The following is a 17,583-nucleotide window of genomic DNA, read 5'->3' as shown; positions in this document are numbered from 1 at the left end:
CAGTTAAACCAGCTGATATTATTTGTCACTAAAGGTACCTTTACACTAAACGACTTACCAACGATCACGACCAGCGATACGACCTGGCCGTGATCGTTGGTAAGTCGTTGTGTGGTCGCTGGGGAGCTGTCACACAGACAGCTCTCTCCAGCGACCAACGGTCAGGGGAACGACTTCGGCATCGTTGAAACTGTCTTCAACGATGCCAAAGTCCCCCTGCAGCACCCGGGTAACCAGGGTAAACATTGGGTTACTAAGTGCAGGGCCGCGCTTAGTAACCCGATATTTACCCTGGTTACCATTGTAAAAGTAAAAAAAAAAAAAACACTACATACTCACATTCTGATGTCTGTCACGTCCCCCGGCGTCCACAGGGTTAAAACTGCTTTCGGCAAGAGCGCTGCTAATATGCACGCGTTGCTGCCGAGAGCTTCCCTGCACTGAATGTGTCAGCGCCGGCAGTCACAGCGGTGATGTCACCGCTGTGCTCTGCTTTACGGCCGGCACTGACAGTCAGTGCAGGGAAGCTCTCGACAGCAGCGCGTGCATATTAGGCTTCTTTCACACTAGCGTCGGGCTCGGCCCGTCGCCGTGCGTCGGGCCGAGATCCCCGACGCTAGCGTTGTCCCCGCCGCACAACGGGTGCAGCGGATGCATTTTTCCAGCGCATCCGCTGCCCCATTGTGAGGTGCGGGGAAGTGGGGGAGGTGGGGGCGGAGTTCCGGCGGAGTTCCGGCCGCGCATGCGCGGTCGGAAAAAGCGGACCGTCGTGAGCAAAAAACGTTACATGTAGCGTTTTTTGCTCCCGACGGTCCGCCACTGCACGACGCATTCGTCGCACGACGGGTGCGACGTGTAGCAATCCGTCACAATGCGTCGCTTCATGTTAATCAATGGCGAAAAAACGCATCCTGCAAACACTTTTGCAGGATGCGTTTTTTCAGCAAAACGACGCATTGTGACGGAATGCAGTTAACGCTAGTGTGAAAGTAGCCTTAGCAGCGCTCTTGCCGAAAGCAGTTTTAACCCTGTGGACGCCGGGGGACGTGACAAACATCAGAATGTGAGTATGTACTGTTTTTTTTTTTTACTTTTACAATGGTAACCAGGGTAAATATCGGGTTACTAAGCACGGCCCTGCGCTTAGTAACCCGATATTTATCCTGGTTACAAGTGAACACATCGCTGGATCGGCGTCACACACGCCGATCCAGCGATGACAGCGAGTGATCAGCGACCAAAAAAAGGTCCTGATCATTCCCATCGACTAACGATCTCCCAGCAGGGGCCTGATCGTTGGTCGCTGTCACACATAACGAGATCGTTAGCGGGATCGTTGCTACGTCACCAAAAGCGTGACGTTGCAACGTTATCGTTAACTATATCGTTATGTGTGACTCCGCCTTAAGTGGCCAAATTGCTTTCTAATTACTGATAGATTTCAGCTGGTGTCAGCACTTTTCATGGCTTTTTGCACCTCTCTTGGTTCATGTGTTCAATAATTGTTCCTGGTGTCATTTCTCATTATTACAGATAACATAATTTATGGACATCTATTCTTTGATTTCTTTGCCTTAGTGGATTGGATGGTTTGTTACCAACATGTGGGGAGAATTTCATGTCAATTGCACCTTTAGAAATAGATTTACTTAGAAAATTGGTGACATGTTCAATACTTATTTCACCTGCAGTATTACTGGTGATCAGTTTCTTCTTGTTTTCTCTTTATCAGTAACATAGGAGTGGGGCACTTACTTTTTTACAAGACTGTAGACTGTGAGTTGATGAGCACAGTGGGGGCAGGTATGGAGTCTGGCGTGGTGGGGGGCTGCGCTGTGTAGATCTACAGGCCGTCTCCATCCTCAGAGCTGAAATAACCTCCCGTCCGCTCTGGGGCAGGATCTCTGTGCGCCTAGAGGAGAGCGAGCTGTTCAGTTCTAATGTGAACTCCATCCATCTTGTAGGAGACGGATCTCTTGGAGGAGGAAAAGTCCAACCTTGAGGCAGAAATTGATGAACTGCGCAGACAGAAGGAACAGCTGGAATTTGCTCTTCTCTCCCACCGATCTGGATGCAAAGTGCCCTATGAGGACCCCGACCTGCCCCACACTGAGCCAGCCGCATCCTTCCCCCATGGCGGACTGCTGCCTTCATTCCCCCCCCAGTTGGAGGTATCATTCCCTGTCTGTTTGCCTCCAGTACCGGACTCAGACTGTATCACCAGCGCTGGATCTTACACATCTTCATTTGTGTTCACCTCCCCAGAGGGAGGAGCCTGTGGAAGCCGGTACCAGCGCAGCAGCGGAAGCGAGCGCTCCTCCTCCGACTCACTCAGCTCCCCCTCACTTCTGGCCCTCTGAAACATAACCTCCCAGTCTGCTCCTGGCCCTCTGAGACACAGCCTGCCTGCACTCCTGGCCCTCTGAGACACCTGTCCCTGCCTGTGCTCCTGTCCCTCAGACACAGACCATCTCTGCCTGCGCTCCTGAGACAGCCTGCCCCTGCCTGACCTTCTGGGATGCAGCTTGCCCCTGCCTGCGCTCCTGGCCCTCTGAAACACAGCCAGACCCTGCCTGCGCTCCTGTCCCTCAGACAGAGACCATCCCTGCCTGCACTCCTGGCCCTCTGAGACACCCTGCCCCTGCCTGTGCTCTGGTCCCTCAGGCACAGACCATCCCTGCCTGCGGTCCTGAGACAGCCTTCCCCTGCCTGACCTTCTGGGATGCAGCCTGCCCCTACCTGCGCTCCTGGCCCTCTGAAACACAGCCAGACCCTGCCTGCGCTCCTGTCCCTCAGACACAGACCATCCCTGCCTGCACTCCTGGCCTTCTGAGACACCCTGCCCCTGCCTGTGCTCCTGTCCCTCAGGCACAGACCATCCCTGCCTGCGGTCCTGAGACAGCCTTCCCCTGCCTGACCTTCTGGGATGCAGCCTGCCCCTGCCTGCGCTCCTGGCCCTCTGAAACACAGCCAGACCCTGCCTGCGCTCCTGTCCTTCAGACACAGACCGTCTCTGCCTGCGCTCCTGCCCCCTGAGACACAGCCTTCCCCTGCCTGACCTTCTGGGATGTAGCCTGCCCGTGTTTGTGCTCCTGACCTACTGGGACACAGCCTGCCCCTGCCTGTGATCCTGACCCTCTGGGACACAGCCTGCCCCTGCCTGACCTTCTGGGACACAGCCTGACCCTGCCTGCACTCCTGACCTGAGACACAGCGTGCCCCTGCAAGCGTTCCTTGCCCTCTGAGACAGACTGTCCCTGCCTGCACTCTTGGCCTTTTGGGACACAGCTTGCTCCTGACCTGGGACACAGCCTGCCCCTGTCTGTGTTCCTGACCCTCTGGGACACAGCCTGCACCTGCCTGCGCTCCTGAGCCTTAGGGACACAGCCTGCCCCTGCCTGCGCTCCTGACCTTCTGAGACACAGCCTGCCCCTGCCTGCGTTCCTGGCCCTCTTGAGACACAGACTGCCCCTGCCTGCGCTCCTGGCCCTCTTGAGACACAGCCTGCACCTGCCTGCGCTCCTGAGCCTCAGGGACACAACCTGCCCCTGCGAGTGTTCCTGGCCCTCTGAGACAAAGCGTTCCCCTGCCTGCTCTCCTGGCCCTTGGAGACAGACTGCCCCTGCCTGCGCTTCTGACCTTTTGGGACACAGCGTTCCCCTGCCTGCGCTCCTGACCCTCTTGGACACAGCCTGCGCTTCTGATCCTCTGGGACACCGCCGGCCCCTGCCTGCACTCCTGGCCCTCTGAGACACAGCGTTCCCCTGCCTGCGCTCCTGACCCTCTGAGACACAGCGTTCCCCTGCCTGCGCTCCTGACCCTCTTGGACACAGCCTGTGCTTCTGACCCTCTAGGACACCGCTGGCCCCTGCCTGCACTCCTGGCCCTCTGAGACACAGACTGCCCCTGCCTGCGCTCCTGACCCTCTGGGACATTGCCCCTTCTCATATTCATTTGCTTCCTTATAGTTGTGCTTGTCTTGCTCCTTGCATTCCCACAATGTAATGCTCCTGATGTCTCCTGTAGTCTTAGGTGGAGGCTCCACATCAGAGGCTCTTGCTCCCTTGTTATGAGGGCTCTAGCTGCTGCTTCCTTCTCTTCTCCCATTTTTCATTGCCCCTCATCCTCCTTCTTCCCTGTATGTGTGCGGGGGGCTGAGTGCTGTCAAGAAGAACTTGCCGTCTACATTCCGAAACAAAACTGCTGCCAATCAGACCCGGGACCAGGATCTCTGGACGAGAAGCCGCGACCATTGCTGTGAGATGGGGTGTTATGGGGAGGGCGCGGGATGAGCCCCAGCCGGAGGGCAGCATTTAATGTTCCTGCTGCGAGGGATGCTGCTGCCACTGCTGAGCCTTCCTTCCCTTTCAAGCAGAAGTCTGTAAAGTATTTGCCCCCTCTCCTCTGTGAGTGTTATGTGTTTCTGCCCCCTACTGGTGAAAGAGAGTGGAGACTGGCCCTGTTCAGATGGAAGGTTCTGCATTGTAATGGCCATTTGGACGCTCCTGGTCAGCGCGGCGGTCTATAGGTGACAATCCCATATATGATGAAACTGTACGTCGGTGTATACACCGCAGGGTCGTCCATGTACAAAGCTGCACCGTGCACGCCTGTGTATATAGATATTTCAGAATATATTTTTGATGCTTTATATATTTTTATATATAGAAGTATTTATATACACACATCTATATATTACAGCGCTGGATCCAGTCCTGACAATATGAGGAGCCCACGCACCAGGTGCAGCCATCTTTCTGCAGAGAGCAGTGCGTCAGCAGACCAGAAGAAATACTGAAGTCCCTAAAATATATGAAAACTGCTCTGGAATCTCTTCATCCTCTGCTGAGATCTGAGCATTTTGAAGTCCTAGGCCCGAAGCCTGAGGCTGCACGACTGTGAGACTCTGATGACAGCCCATCCTGTGAGCTGCACTGTTGTCATTGACACATGTGTTGTCCACATCACCATCCACATTGAGATCACCATCCTGCCCGAGATGCGGTGCGGACCTGGATGTGGAAGGTGATGAGCGCCTCTTACTTTTTGGGCCTGGATCTTCCAGTGCTCAGATTTCATCAGAGATGACAGAAATGAGGGAATGGTTCTCACATTTAGCCTAGTGCCCATTCTGCTCCGAGTCCTCCTATCCTATCCACAGTGACCGTGGTGGCTGCAGCATGGAGGACTGTCCATTGTGTCGCCACCGTCCATGTGGGCAGCATACGAGGGCCAGACTAAGCTACTGGGCCAGGAGAAGCCTGCGGACCCTCACCGAGGAGCATGTTTATTGTCGGGGCCCCTCCTGCCTGCACCTGCCCATAAAGAGATAGACACTGCCTGTCGCAGAGGGGGTGACAGCGGAGGGGCTGTTCTGTGTATAGTTCCTGTAATAGTGCTGTAATTTTTAGAGGATTATATTATATATTATATCTATTTTTTGAATTCATTATAGTTTATGTCTTTATGAAGCGGTGACCAATAAACTGCATTAAACTATAACAAGTCTCGGTCTCTTTCTTGTGGCATCTCCGGCTTCTAGACCGATCTGACTCGGGAACATAGAGGCCTCCTTTCTCTGTACCTCTGGGGTCTGATTCCTGCATGGAGGAGGATCTAGCATCAGTGCTTCAGGATTCCTGGGCTTGTAGATAAAGATCTGATTTCATGAGCTCCTGCCACATAGACAGAGTGCTCCCTTCCCTTGTGTTAGGCTCACCTGGTGAGATGGATCCACTAAACCACAAGTCAGCGCTAACACGTGGAGCGAGGGTGATGGGACAGCGGCAAGAACCAGGACAATGGAAGCCACAGAACCGGAAGTGTAGACAAACACAAGACAGCAGATGAAGGGTTAACAGAATGTAGCAGAAGATAGGTTAACCTGCAGGTCTGTGAAGCCATAAATGCAATTTACAGACACCACAGGAGTTTTCAGATCTGATTGTAGCTTAAAGTGAATGGTTTATAAACAGTTCATAATGCTTACACCAAGCAATGGGTTAATCAAGGAGTCTGAGCAGTAGATGCAAGTTGTAGAAACCACAGGAGATTGCAAAGCTGATTGCAGCTGAAGCAGTAGGATGCTGGGAAAATCAGAGACAAACTGCAACTGAATACAACACTGACTGAATACTAAGGGTACCGTCACACAGTACCATTTACATCGCTACGACGGCACGATTCGTGACGTCGCAGCGTCGTATAATTATCGCTCCAGCGTCGTAGACTGCGGTCACACGTTGCAATCACGGCGCTGGAGCGATGCCAAAGTCCCCGGGTAACCAGGGTAAACATCGGGTTACTAAGCGCAGGGCCGCGCTTAGTAACCCGATGTTTACCGTGGTTACCAGCGTAAAAGTAAAAAAAACCAAACCGTACATACCATCTGATGCCAGTCAGGTCCCTTGTCGTCTGCTTCCTGCTGACTGAGTGCAGCCGTACAGTGAGAGCAGAGCGCAGCGGCGACGTCACCGCTGTGATCTGCTCTCACTTTCCGGCCGGCAGACAGTAAGAGCGGAAAGCAGACGGCAAGGGACCTGACGGACATCAGATGGTGAGTATGTACGGTTTGTTTTTTTTTACTTTTACGCTGGTAACCACGGTAAACATCGGGTTACTAAGCGCGGCCCTGCGCTTAGTAACCCGATGTTTACCCTGGTTACCAGCGAACGCATGGCTGGATCGCTGTCACACACAACGATCCAGCGATGACAGCGGGAGATCCAGCGACGAAAGAAAGTTTCAAACGATGTGCTACGACGTACGATTCTCAGCTGGGTGCCTGATCGCAGTAGCGTGTCAGACACTGCGAGATCGTAACGATATCGCTACAACGTCACGAATCGTGCCGTCGTAGCGATAAAAATGCCACTGTGTGACGGTACCCTAAGAAACCACGTGTCTAAGGGCCGTTAGTGGGCCGTAAATGGCCCTGGATGATGATAGCAGTGGGTTACGCCGAGCAACGTATGAAACCCGACGGGGAGCACAGCATAGGGTGGTGGCCATAGGGAAAGGGAGTGGAGCTTGACGCTGGAGTCAAGACAGGTAGTTAACAGTATCCCTTCAATCTCTTGAGCAAGACTGGAGCATCCATATCCTTTTGGGGTTTCAAAAATGACCTTGGGACAGTATCCCTTCAATTCTATCAAGTAGATAAAGTTTCCATAAATCTTATACCAGTCTCGACTTTGGCGGATCTCATTCTCTGTGTCTGGATAAAAGGAAAAAGCAGGAACTGACATGACCACAGGGGAGAATTTGTTGAGCACCAGAGGGTCTAGTAGTGAGATATGAAAAGCATTAGGAATTGTTGACGTAGAAGGCAAACGAATGCGACTCAACAATTTGTAATGATGCAATGGACTTAGGAGCAACGTATTTGCAGCGCCATCTTGGAGGAGGAATTTTTTTTTCTTCTCCAGTAAAAAGAAAGCACTTTTAATCCTGTTTAGCACCAGGAAATTTGGGAATGGCACAGTCAAATGGCCGATGTGGAGTTGGCTTCTCCAGGGGTGAACTCAGACAGAAGAGGCCTCTATGAAAGAACAGAACATGGAACCTCTGTGTTCTAATAACTTGTCTGCAACTAACTGCTTGCTGTTATGGAGGAGGATGTGGCCCCTGTACCTCTTGGGCCCCTGTGTAGCTGCACAGGTTGCACCAATGGTATATCTATCCCTAAGTATTTCAGCCTTCAGCTTAAAGGTGAAGTCCAGGTAAAGGGGAGGCATAATGGAGGTAGATCAGAGTTTTAGAGAAGGTGGTAGAGGCAGAGCTTTGATGCAGTTATGAAAGAAATATGATCCACACTGGGTGATCTAATCAATGACCAATCAATGACCGGAGAATGTAGCCATAGCCAAGGAAGTTGCTAAAGCACCAATGCGTCAGAAAGGGACACAATTAAAAAATAAATACATGTAGTTCACCAATCTGAATAGTCACCTCAGTCATGAATTGGATACGACCATCAGGAATTGCAGAGCCATTAACTTTAAGGGTGTCTGCAACAAAACAAAACTTTAATCTTCAGCCTTTTGGCAAAAGATAAGTCAATAAAATTCTCTGTAGTTCTAGAATCAATTAAATAGACATCAGTAAAAGCAATTTGTATTTAGTGGAGGGTAGAGTTAATCCCAGGACGATCCCTCCTCCTCCATCACAGGTCTGAAGTTTCCCTGTCTGGTCTTCAGCTTGGGACAGATGATCCCGGTCACCACAATATAAGTAGCGTCCTTCAGTCAGGCAACAGGTTCTGTGGGTTCTGGCTCGGCCTTCCTGGGAGAAGAAGCTTTGGAATTTGGGACACAGGAATCTTGAGCTTTATCCTTTGACGGCTCTGTAAAATGTAAGTCCACTTGGATGTCGAGAGATATTTCTTCAGCAAGGAGGGATGGCAAATCTCTGCCAGCATCTTTGATCTGACTGGATAGGCTGGTGAAGAACACAGCCAGGAGGTCATCATTGTTTCCCGCCAATTCCACACAAGGGGTACGGCCCAAGCTGGCATGTTGTCGCACAGAGGAAGTCCCTTGTGTAAGCTGCAGTTTGGAGTCAGCAGCTGAGTGGCCATGACCTGGTTCGTTAAACACTCCGAACATCCCACTGCCATAATGGTGCCGCCCCAACCAAGGCATCTCCTGGTATAGAAAGTGGCGTACAATTTTCTTTTTTTAAGTCAGAAAACAATTGCTGGGGACACAACTCAAAGTGTGCAATGCATGGAATCATAAAGCCGCGTCAAGTTTAGGATCACCATCAAAATGAAGTAGGAGAATATAGTGATGCCGCCCTCTACTGTCACCATTAATAACTGCTAAACAGAGAATATCACTGTACATAGACCAACGTATGATAATAGTAATTATATAGGTCATAAAGACGCCCATAAGATTAAAGCTGATTTCAGCAAACAAACACTGATCAGGTCAAATGTAACAATGAATTATCATTTTAGCGACCCGAGGATACTCCGCCATTTTTTTAAAACTAGTTGGAGAAGTTTGAATGATTTCTCTAACAGTCACACACAAGAGATGTCGTCCTCCTGGTGTCAGTAAATCAGTATGGCCCAAGTTATACAACTGTGACGCCCAATGTGGACTAAGATGTGAATGGCTCTATTGGTGGAATGATCATTCAGCAAGGATCGCTTCCCCACCGACCTCCATCTAATACACAGGGCTACTGTTATGCTGCATACAGTACATACAACGCATGCAGCGCACACTACTACCTTAAGGTACCGTCACATTAAGCGACGCTGCAGCGATCTAGACAACGATGCCGATCGCTGCAGCGTCGCTGTGTGTTTTTTTTTTACTTTTACAATGGTAACCAGGGTAAATATCGGGTTACTAAGCGCGGCCCTGCGCTTAGTAACCCGATATTTACCCTGGTTACCATTGTAAAACATCGCTGGCATCGTTGCTTTTGCTGTCAAACACGACGATACACGCCGATCTGACGACCAAATAAAGTTCTGGACTTTCAGCAACGACCAGCGATATCACAGCGGGATCCAGATCGCTGCTGCGTGTCAAACACAACGAGATCGCTATCCAGGACGCTGCAACGTCACGGATCGTTGTCGTTCTCGTTGCAAAGTCGTTTAGTGTGAAGGTACCTTTACACTAGTTACACCAGGGGGTCTCCAGAAGCCGTTTAACGAGTGGCAAATAATTTACCCTGTTTACATAAGACATGGTAAGGGTACCGTCACACATTGAAATTTTCATCGCTGCGACGGCACGATTCGTGACGTCGCAGCGTCGTATGATCATCGCTCCAGCGTCGTAGACTGCGGTCACACGTTGCAATCACGGCGCTGGAGCGATGCCGAAGTCCCCGGGTAACCAGGGTAAACATCGGGTAACTAAGCGCAGGGCCGCGCTTAGTAACCCGATGTTTACCCTGGTTACCAGCGTAAACGTAAAAAAACAAACCGTACATACTCACCCGTCGGTGTCCTTCAGGTCCCTTGCCGTCTGCTTCCTGCTCTGAGTGCAGCCGTACAGTGAGAGCAGAGCGCAGCACCGCTGCGCTCTGCTCTCACTTTCCGGCCGGCACTCAGAGCAGGAAGCAGACGGCAAGGGACCTGAAGGACACCGACGGGTGAGTATGTACGGTTTGTTTTTTTACGTTTACGCTTGTAACCAGGGTAAACATCAGGTTACTAAGCGCGGCCCTGCGCTTAGTAACCCGATGTTTACCCTGGTTACAAGCGAACACATCACTGGATCGCTGTCACACACAACGATCCAGCGATGTCAGCGGGTGATCAAGCGACGAAAGAAAGTTCCAAACGATCTGCTACGACGTACGATTCTCAGCAGGGTGTCTGATCGCAGTAGCGTGTCAGACACAGCGATATCGTAACGATATCGCTAGAACGTCACGAATCGTAACGTCGTAGCGATGGAAATTTCAATGTGTGACGGTACCCTAAGGACGCCTCCATCGCACCCCAAAATGATAATACATCTCCCATCAGGAAACCTACAGACCCTAGATAGGAAGCCAGAATAACTACAGACCCCAGAGCAAAATACAGACCCCAACCTTTCTCCTCAGAAACGCTATAGACCCAAAAACAGATCCTAGAATAAGTGCAGACCCCAGACCTTACCGTATAATAAAGAGACCAAAAAGACGGAGTATAAGCATCCAATGAATCATAGTAATAATTAGAAAAAGTATTTTATTATATTGCAACCAAATTACACCATAAAATACTCATATGGTACTTACAGAGAGGAAATATGGAGGAGACATGTAGGTATGCTGGGTTATGCAGGGGAAACAAGATACATCCAGAGCAAAAACACGTGGGAAGTAAAATAAATAACACAAAACTATCAGAACAATCCCATGCTACAAATAGAGCCAGGAAACATACATAGATTTATAGGTACAATACCCCATAGATACTCCTACTCAGATAGTAAATCCCAGGTGCTTACCCATGTCCAAAGGGAGGGTTCCCCCGGCTCACCCAGCAGCCCCTGGGTGCTTAATTAAGAACCTGGGTAATTAAGAACCTGAAGACCCACCTCTTCCGCCAAGCCTACAACCTGCAGTAACCACCGATCGACCAAACCGCTGCATGACCAGCTCTACCCTCGCCTACTGTATCCTCACCCATCCCTTGTAGATTGTGAGCCCTCGCGGGCAGGGTCCTCTCTCCTCCTGGACCAGTCGTGATTTGTATTGTTTAAGATTATTGTACCTGTTTTTATTATGTATACCCCTCCTTACATGTAAAGCGCCATGGAATAAATGGTGCTATAATAATAAATAATAATAATAATAAGTACAGACCCCGGACCTTACCTTATAATAAGTACAGACCCCAGACCTTACCTTATTAGGCCGGGGTCACACATGCGTGTTTTACGGACGTAAGAGCGCAGAAACTACGTCCGTAAAACTCGCATTACATACGGCACAATTATTCTCAATGGGGCTGCTCCTATTAGCCGTATATTACGGTTCAGTATTATACGGCTTTCTACGGACGTACAAAATCGCAGCATGCTGCGTTTGTCAGCGTATTGCGCAAATAATACGCCAATGAAAGTCTATGGGGGCGAGAAAAATACGGATTCCACACGGACCTGCAGTGTGACTTGCGAGAAATACGCAGCGGTGTTAGTGAAAAGTCGGTAATTCAATTGCCGGCTTTTTCCTTCTCCTTCACAAACCCGACAGGATATGAGACATGGTTTACATACAGTAAACCATCTCATATCCCCATTTTTTTTGCATATTCCACACTACTAATGTTAGTAGTGTGTATGTGCAAAATTTGTGCACTGTAGCTGCTAAAATAAAGGGTTAAATGGCGGAAAAAATTGGCGTGGGCTCCCGCGCAATTTTCTCCGCCAGAGTGGTAAAGCCAGTGACTGACGGCAGATATTAATAGCCAGGAGAGGGTCCATGGTTATTGGCCCCCCCGTGGCTAAAAACATCTGCCCCCAGCCACCCCAGAAAAGGCACATCTGGAAGATGCGCCTATTCTGGCACTTGGCCACTCTCTTCCCACTCCCGTGTAGCGGTGGGATATGGGGTAATGAAGGGTTAATGCCACCTTGCTATTGTAAGGTGACATTAAGCCAGATTAATAATGGAGAGGCGTCAATTATGACACCTATCCATTATTAATCCAATTGTAGGAAAGGGTTAAAAAACACACACACACATGATTAAAAAGGATTTTAATGAAATAAACACAGCGGTTGTTGTAATAATTTATTGTTCTCGCAACCATTTGCAAACCCTCGCTTGGCAAAATAATAAACGCACAATATACATACCTTCTGATGTCAGATCACGTCCCACGATGTAATCCATCTGAAGGGGTTAACTAATATTACAGGCAGGAGCCCTGCTAAATGCAGCGGTGCTCGTGTCTGTAATCCCCCGGCGAATGAATGAAATGTAGGTCATTGACCTACATTTCCTTCAGTCGCGGTGATGCGCCCCCTGGTGGATGTCCTCATATGACCTGGAGCGTGGGAAAAAGTTCCCAGGCTGCAGTTCATGAGAACATCCACCAGAGGGCGCCTCACCGCGACTCAATGTAAGTACAGATCCAGCTTTCCTTTCAGCACCCGGGGATTACAGGCACGAGCGAGTGGTTTATCGCAGCTCGTGCCTGTAATATTAGTTAACCCCTTCAGATGGATTACTTCGTGGGACGTGATCTGACATCAGAAGGTATGTATCTTGTGCGTTTATTATTTTGCCAAGCGAGGGCCTGGAAATGGATTGCGAGAACAATAAATTATTACAACAACCGCTGTGTTTATTTCATTAAAATCCTTTTTAATCATGTGTGTGTGTTTTTTAACCCTTTCCAACAATTGGATTAATAATGGATAGGTGTCATAATTGACGCCTCTCCATTATTAATCTGGCTTAATGTCACCTTACAATAGCAAGATGGCATTAACCCTTCATTACCCCATATCCCACCGCTACAGGGAGTGGGAAGAGAGTGGCCAAGTGCCAGAATAGGCGCATCTTCCAGATGTGCCTTTTCTGGGGTGGCTGGGGGCAGATGTTTTTAGCCACGGGGGGGCCAATAACCATGGACCCTCTCCTGGCTATTAATATCTGCCGTCAGTCACTGGCTTTACCACTCTGGCGGAGAAAATTGCGCGGGAGCCCACGCCAATTTTTTCCGCCATTTAACCCTTTATTTCAGCAGCTACAGCGCTGAAATTTTGCACATACACACTACTAACATTAGTAGTGTGGAATATGCAAAAAAAAAGGGGATATGAGATGGTTTACTATATGTAAACCATGTCTCATATCATGTCGGGTTTGTGCAGGAGAAATGAAAAGCCGGCAATTGAATTACCGGCTGTTCACAGATATCGCGCTGAATGAAATCTAAATACAGAATATATATATATACAGGTCCTTCTCAAAAAATTAGCATATAGTGTTAAATTTCATTATTTACCATAATGTAATGATTACAATTAAACTTTCATATACTATAGATTCATTATCCACCAACTGAAATTTGTCAGGTCTTTTATTGTTTTAATACTGATGATTTTGGCATACAACTCCTGATAACCCAAAAAACCTGTCTCAATAAATTAGCATATCAAGAAAAGGTTTTCTAAACGACCTATTACCCTAATCTTCTGAATCAACTAATTAACTCTAAACACATGCAAAATATACCTGAGGCTTTTAAAAACTCCCTGCCTGGTTCATTACTCAAAACCCCCATCATGGGTAAGACTAGCGACCTGACAGATGTCAAGAAGGCCATCATTGACACCCTCAAGCAAGAGGGTAAGACCCAGAAAGAAATTTCTCAACAAATAGGCTGTTCCCAGAGTGCTGTATCAAGGCACCTCAATGGTAAGTCTGTTGGAAGGAAACAATGTGGCAGAAAACGCTGTACAACGAGAAGAGGTGACCGGACCCTGAGGAAGATTGTGGAGAAGGACCTATTCCAGACCTTGGGGAACCTGAGGAAGCAGTGGACTGAGTCTGGTGTGGAAACATCCAGAGCCACCGTGCACAGGCGTGTGCAGGAAATGGGCTACAGGTGCCGCATTCCCCAGGTAAAGCCACTTTTGAACCATAAACAGCGGCAGAAGCGCCTGACCTGGGCTACAGAGAAGCAGCACTGGACTGTTGCTAAGTGGTCCCAAGTACTTTTTTCTGATGAAAGCAAATTTTGCATGTCATTCGGAAATCAAGGTGCCAGAGTCTGGAGGTAGACTGGGGAGAAGGAAATGCCAAAATGCCTGAAGTCCAGTGTCAAGTACCCACAGTCAGTGATGGTGTGGGGTGCCATGTCAGCTGCTGGTGTTGGTCCACTGTGTTTCATCAAGGGCAGGGTCAATGCAGCTAGCTATCAGGAGATTTTGGAGCACTTCATGCTTCCATCGGCTGAAATGCTTTATGGAGATGAAGATTTCATTTTTCAGCACGACCTGGCACCTGCTCACAGTGCCAAAACCACTGGTAAATGGTTTACTGACCATGGTATTACTGTGCTCAATTGGCCTGCCAACTCTCCTGACCTGAACCCCATAGAGAATCTGTGGGATATTGTGAAGAGAAAGTTGAGAGACGCAAGACCCAACACTCTGGATGAGCTTAAGGCCGCTATTGAAGCATCCTGGGCCTCCATAACATCTCAGCAGTGTCACAGGCTGATTGCCTCCATGCCACGCCGCATTGAAGCTGTCATTTCTGCCAAAGGATTCCCGACCAAGTATTGAGTGCATAACTGAACATTATTATTTGATGGTTTTTTTGTTTGGTATTAAAAAACACTTTTATTTGATTGGTCGGGTGAAATATGCTAATTTATTGAGACAGGTTTTTTGGGTTATCAGGAGTTGTATGCCAAAATCATCAGTATTAAAACAATAAAAGACCTGACAAATTTCAGTTGGTGGATAATGAATCTATAGTATATGAAAGTTTAATTGTAATCATTACATTATGGTAAATAATGAAATTTAACACTATATGCTAATTTTTTGAGAAGGACCTGTATGTGTCTCAATGACATTATATATATATATATATATATATATATATATACATATATATATACATATATATATATATACTGTATATATGTTTTCCCTAACATTTGAGCACATAAATCCATTAGATGTAGGTTTTGCAAGCCTGCGCGAAAATCTCGCAGTACGGATGCCATACGGATTACATACGGAGGATGCCATGCGCAAAATACGCTGACACACCCTGACTACGGATCAATATTTTGGGAACATTTCTCCGTATTACGGCCGTAGTACGGACGTATAATACGTGGCGTATTGTCTTACGCCAAGTGTGACTCCAGCCTAATAAGTACAGACCTTACGTTATAATAAGTGCAGACCCCAGACCATACCATATAATAAATACAAACCCCAGACCTTACCTTATCATATGTACAGACCCCAGATCTTACCTTATAATAAGTACAGACCCCAGACCTTACGTTATAATAAGCACAGACCCCAAACCTTACAATAAGTACAGACCCCAGACCTTACCTTATTATAAGTACAGACCCCAAACCTTACCTTACAATAAGTACAGACCCCAGACCTTATCTTATAATATGTACAGACCCCAAACCTTACCTTATAATAAGTACAGACCCCAGACCTTACCTTATAATATGTACAGACCCCAGACCTTACCTTATAATAAGTACAGACACCAGACCTTACCTTATAATAAGTACAGATCCCAGACCTTACCTTATAATAAGTACAGACCCCAGACCTTACCTTATAATAAGTGCAGACCCCAGACCTTACCTTATAATAAGTACAGATCCCAGACCTTACCTTATAATAAGTACAGACACCAGACCTTACCTTATAATAAGTACAGATCCCAGACCTTACCTTATAATAAGTACAGACCCCAGACCTTACCTTATAATATGTACAGACCCCAGACCTTACCTTATAATAAGTACAGACACCAGACCTTACCTTATAATAAGTACAGACACCAGACCTTACCTTATAATAAGTACAGATCCCAGACCTTACCTTATAATAAGTACAGACCCCAGACCTTACCTTATAATAAGTGCAGACCCCAGACCTTACCTTATAATAAGTACAGACCCCAGACCTTACCTTATAATAAGTACAGATCCCAGACCTTACCTTATAATAAGTACAGACCCCAGACCTTACCTTATAATAAGTACAGATCCCAGACCTTACCTTATAATAAGTACAGACCCCAGTTCTTACCTTATTATAAGTACAGACCCCAGACCTTACGTTATAATAAGTGCAGACCCCAGACCTTACCTTAAAATAAGTGCAGACCCCAGACCTTACCTTATAATAAGTACAGACCCCAGACCTAACCTCATAATAAATACAGACCCCAGACCTTACCATATAATAAGCACAGACCCCAGAACCTTACCATGTAATAAGTACAGACCCCAGAGTAAATACTAAGCCCATGATGAGCAGACACCTTTGCTGTAGAGTCACTGGCTAGAGATGTTACTCCAGACACATTCATGATTCATGGCAGAAACATGAGAAAAGTGCGATGTGCAATCATCTCTATGACACAACGCAGGTGGAGTGCAGGTCTGGAGGCCACAATGCCACTATGACCTACAGTCCTAGGAGAGGGCGACCTAATATCCTCATCTCTCCCTGAAGAGGTAATTTGCATATTTAATTTCCCAGAGGAGTATGCATGGCATATAAGTCTCCTCAGACATGCCAGGCGTGGCTTGTCACTCTCCACAAGGGGAAACCTTACCCCGTAGATCCTAGTCTTAAGCCTCTCACCTAGCCAAATCCGATCTCATACTTTCAGTGATGAGGGGCAGTTACCCCAAAACACTGTCTGCACATTGAGATACTAGTTTGGCTCTGATCCTAAGCCATGTGACAAGGCTCATTAAAGGGTCAAAATTGACTTCTAGGATCACTGTTTCCAATAGATGGCATTGGAGTTTAAGTCCTCTTCCTCTCTGAAGTGGCGATTTGCATATTTCATCAGCCATCACAGACCCCTGTCACCAGCAGCTGAAGGTGCGTAGAAAGATTGTACAAGTGCATGCAGCCAACAGCCACAAGGTGGCGCCACATCCACAATAAACTAAATGACAGCCTCTGGCGTTCTATTCACCATGCTCACACACGTTCTATTCACCATGCTCACACAGTCCAGCTTCTGACTTTGGTGGAGTGTTTCCCCCTCAGTCGTTTCATGGTTCTCATACCAGATTACCCTAAAGACTGACATATTAATTACAGTCTTCCTCTGAAGAAGAATGTTCCTCAGTAATAACCATCAACGGACTGTAGGGCTGCCACCAGGAATTTCGGGGCCCCATAATGGCAAAATCTTCGGGCCCCTTTGAGACTCTGCCCAGGCTTCACCACAGCCCCGCCTCCACCTCGCGAACTGTCCACAGTCCCATCGCTCTCTCTTGGAAAAATAGGGATTTTTGTGTACTCACCGTAAAATCCTTTTCTCAGAGCCATTCACTGGGGGACACAGACCGTGGGTGTATGCTGCTGCCAATAGGAG

General features: G+C 48.0%; 1 protein-coding gene and 1 long non-coding RNA gene across 6 annotated transcripts in view; one reads left to right on the top strand and one right to left on the bottom strand.

Annotated features, from left to right (window-relative positions):
* FOSB (FosB proto-oncogene, AP-1 transcription factor subunit) overlaps nt 1-5,481 on the top strand; it is a 16,748-nt gene extending 11,267 nt beyond the window's left edge. For 3 of the 5 annotated variants that reach the window (XM_077286390.1, XM_077286393.1, XM_077286392.1), the window contains exon 4: nt 1,965-5,481. In XM_077286390.1, the coding sequence (XP_077142505.1) occupies nt 1,965-2,360 (396 nt within the window). In that variant the 3' untranslated portion in view covers nt 2,361-5,481. The remainder of the gene's footprint in view (nt 1-1,964) is intronic. The other 2 variants (XR_013221413.1, XM_077286391.1) reach the window with 2 other exon arrangements.
* Nucleotides 1-17,583, bottom strand: part of LOC143806231 (uncharacterized) — a 27,528-nt gene extending 9,945 nt beyond the window's left edge. Inside the window, exon 1 of the long non-coding RNA XR_013221414.1 lies at nt 17,513-17,583. This is a non-coding gene — a long non-coding RNA (uncharacterized LOC143806231). The remainder of the gene's footprint in view (nt 1-17,512) is intronic.

This window comes from Ranitomeya variabilis, chromosome 2 (genome assembly GCF_051348905.1).
Source record: "Ranitomeya variabilis isolate aRanVar5 chromosome 2, aRanVar5.hap1, whole genome shotgun sequence".
NCBI classification, from domain to species: Eukaryota; Metazoa; Chordata; class Amphibia; order Anura; family Dendrobatidae; genus Ranitomeya; species Ranitomeya variabilis.
The sequence above is the reverse complement of the archived record's forward strand: the minus strand, read 5'-3'. Positions and strand labels throughout refer to the sequence as shown.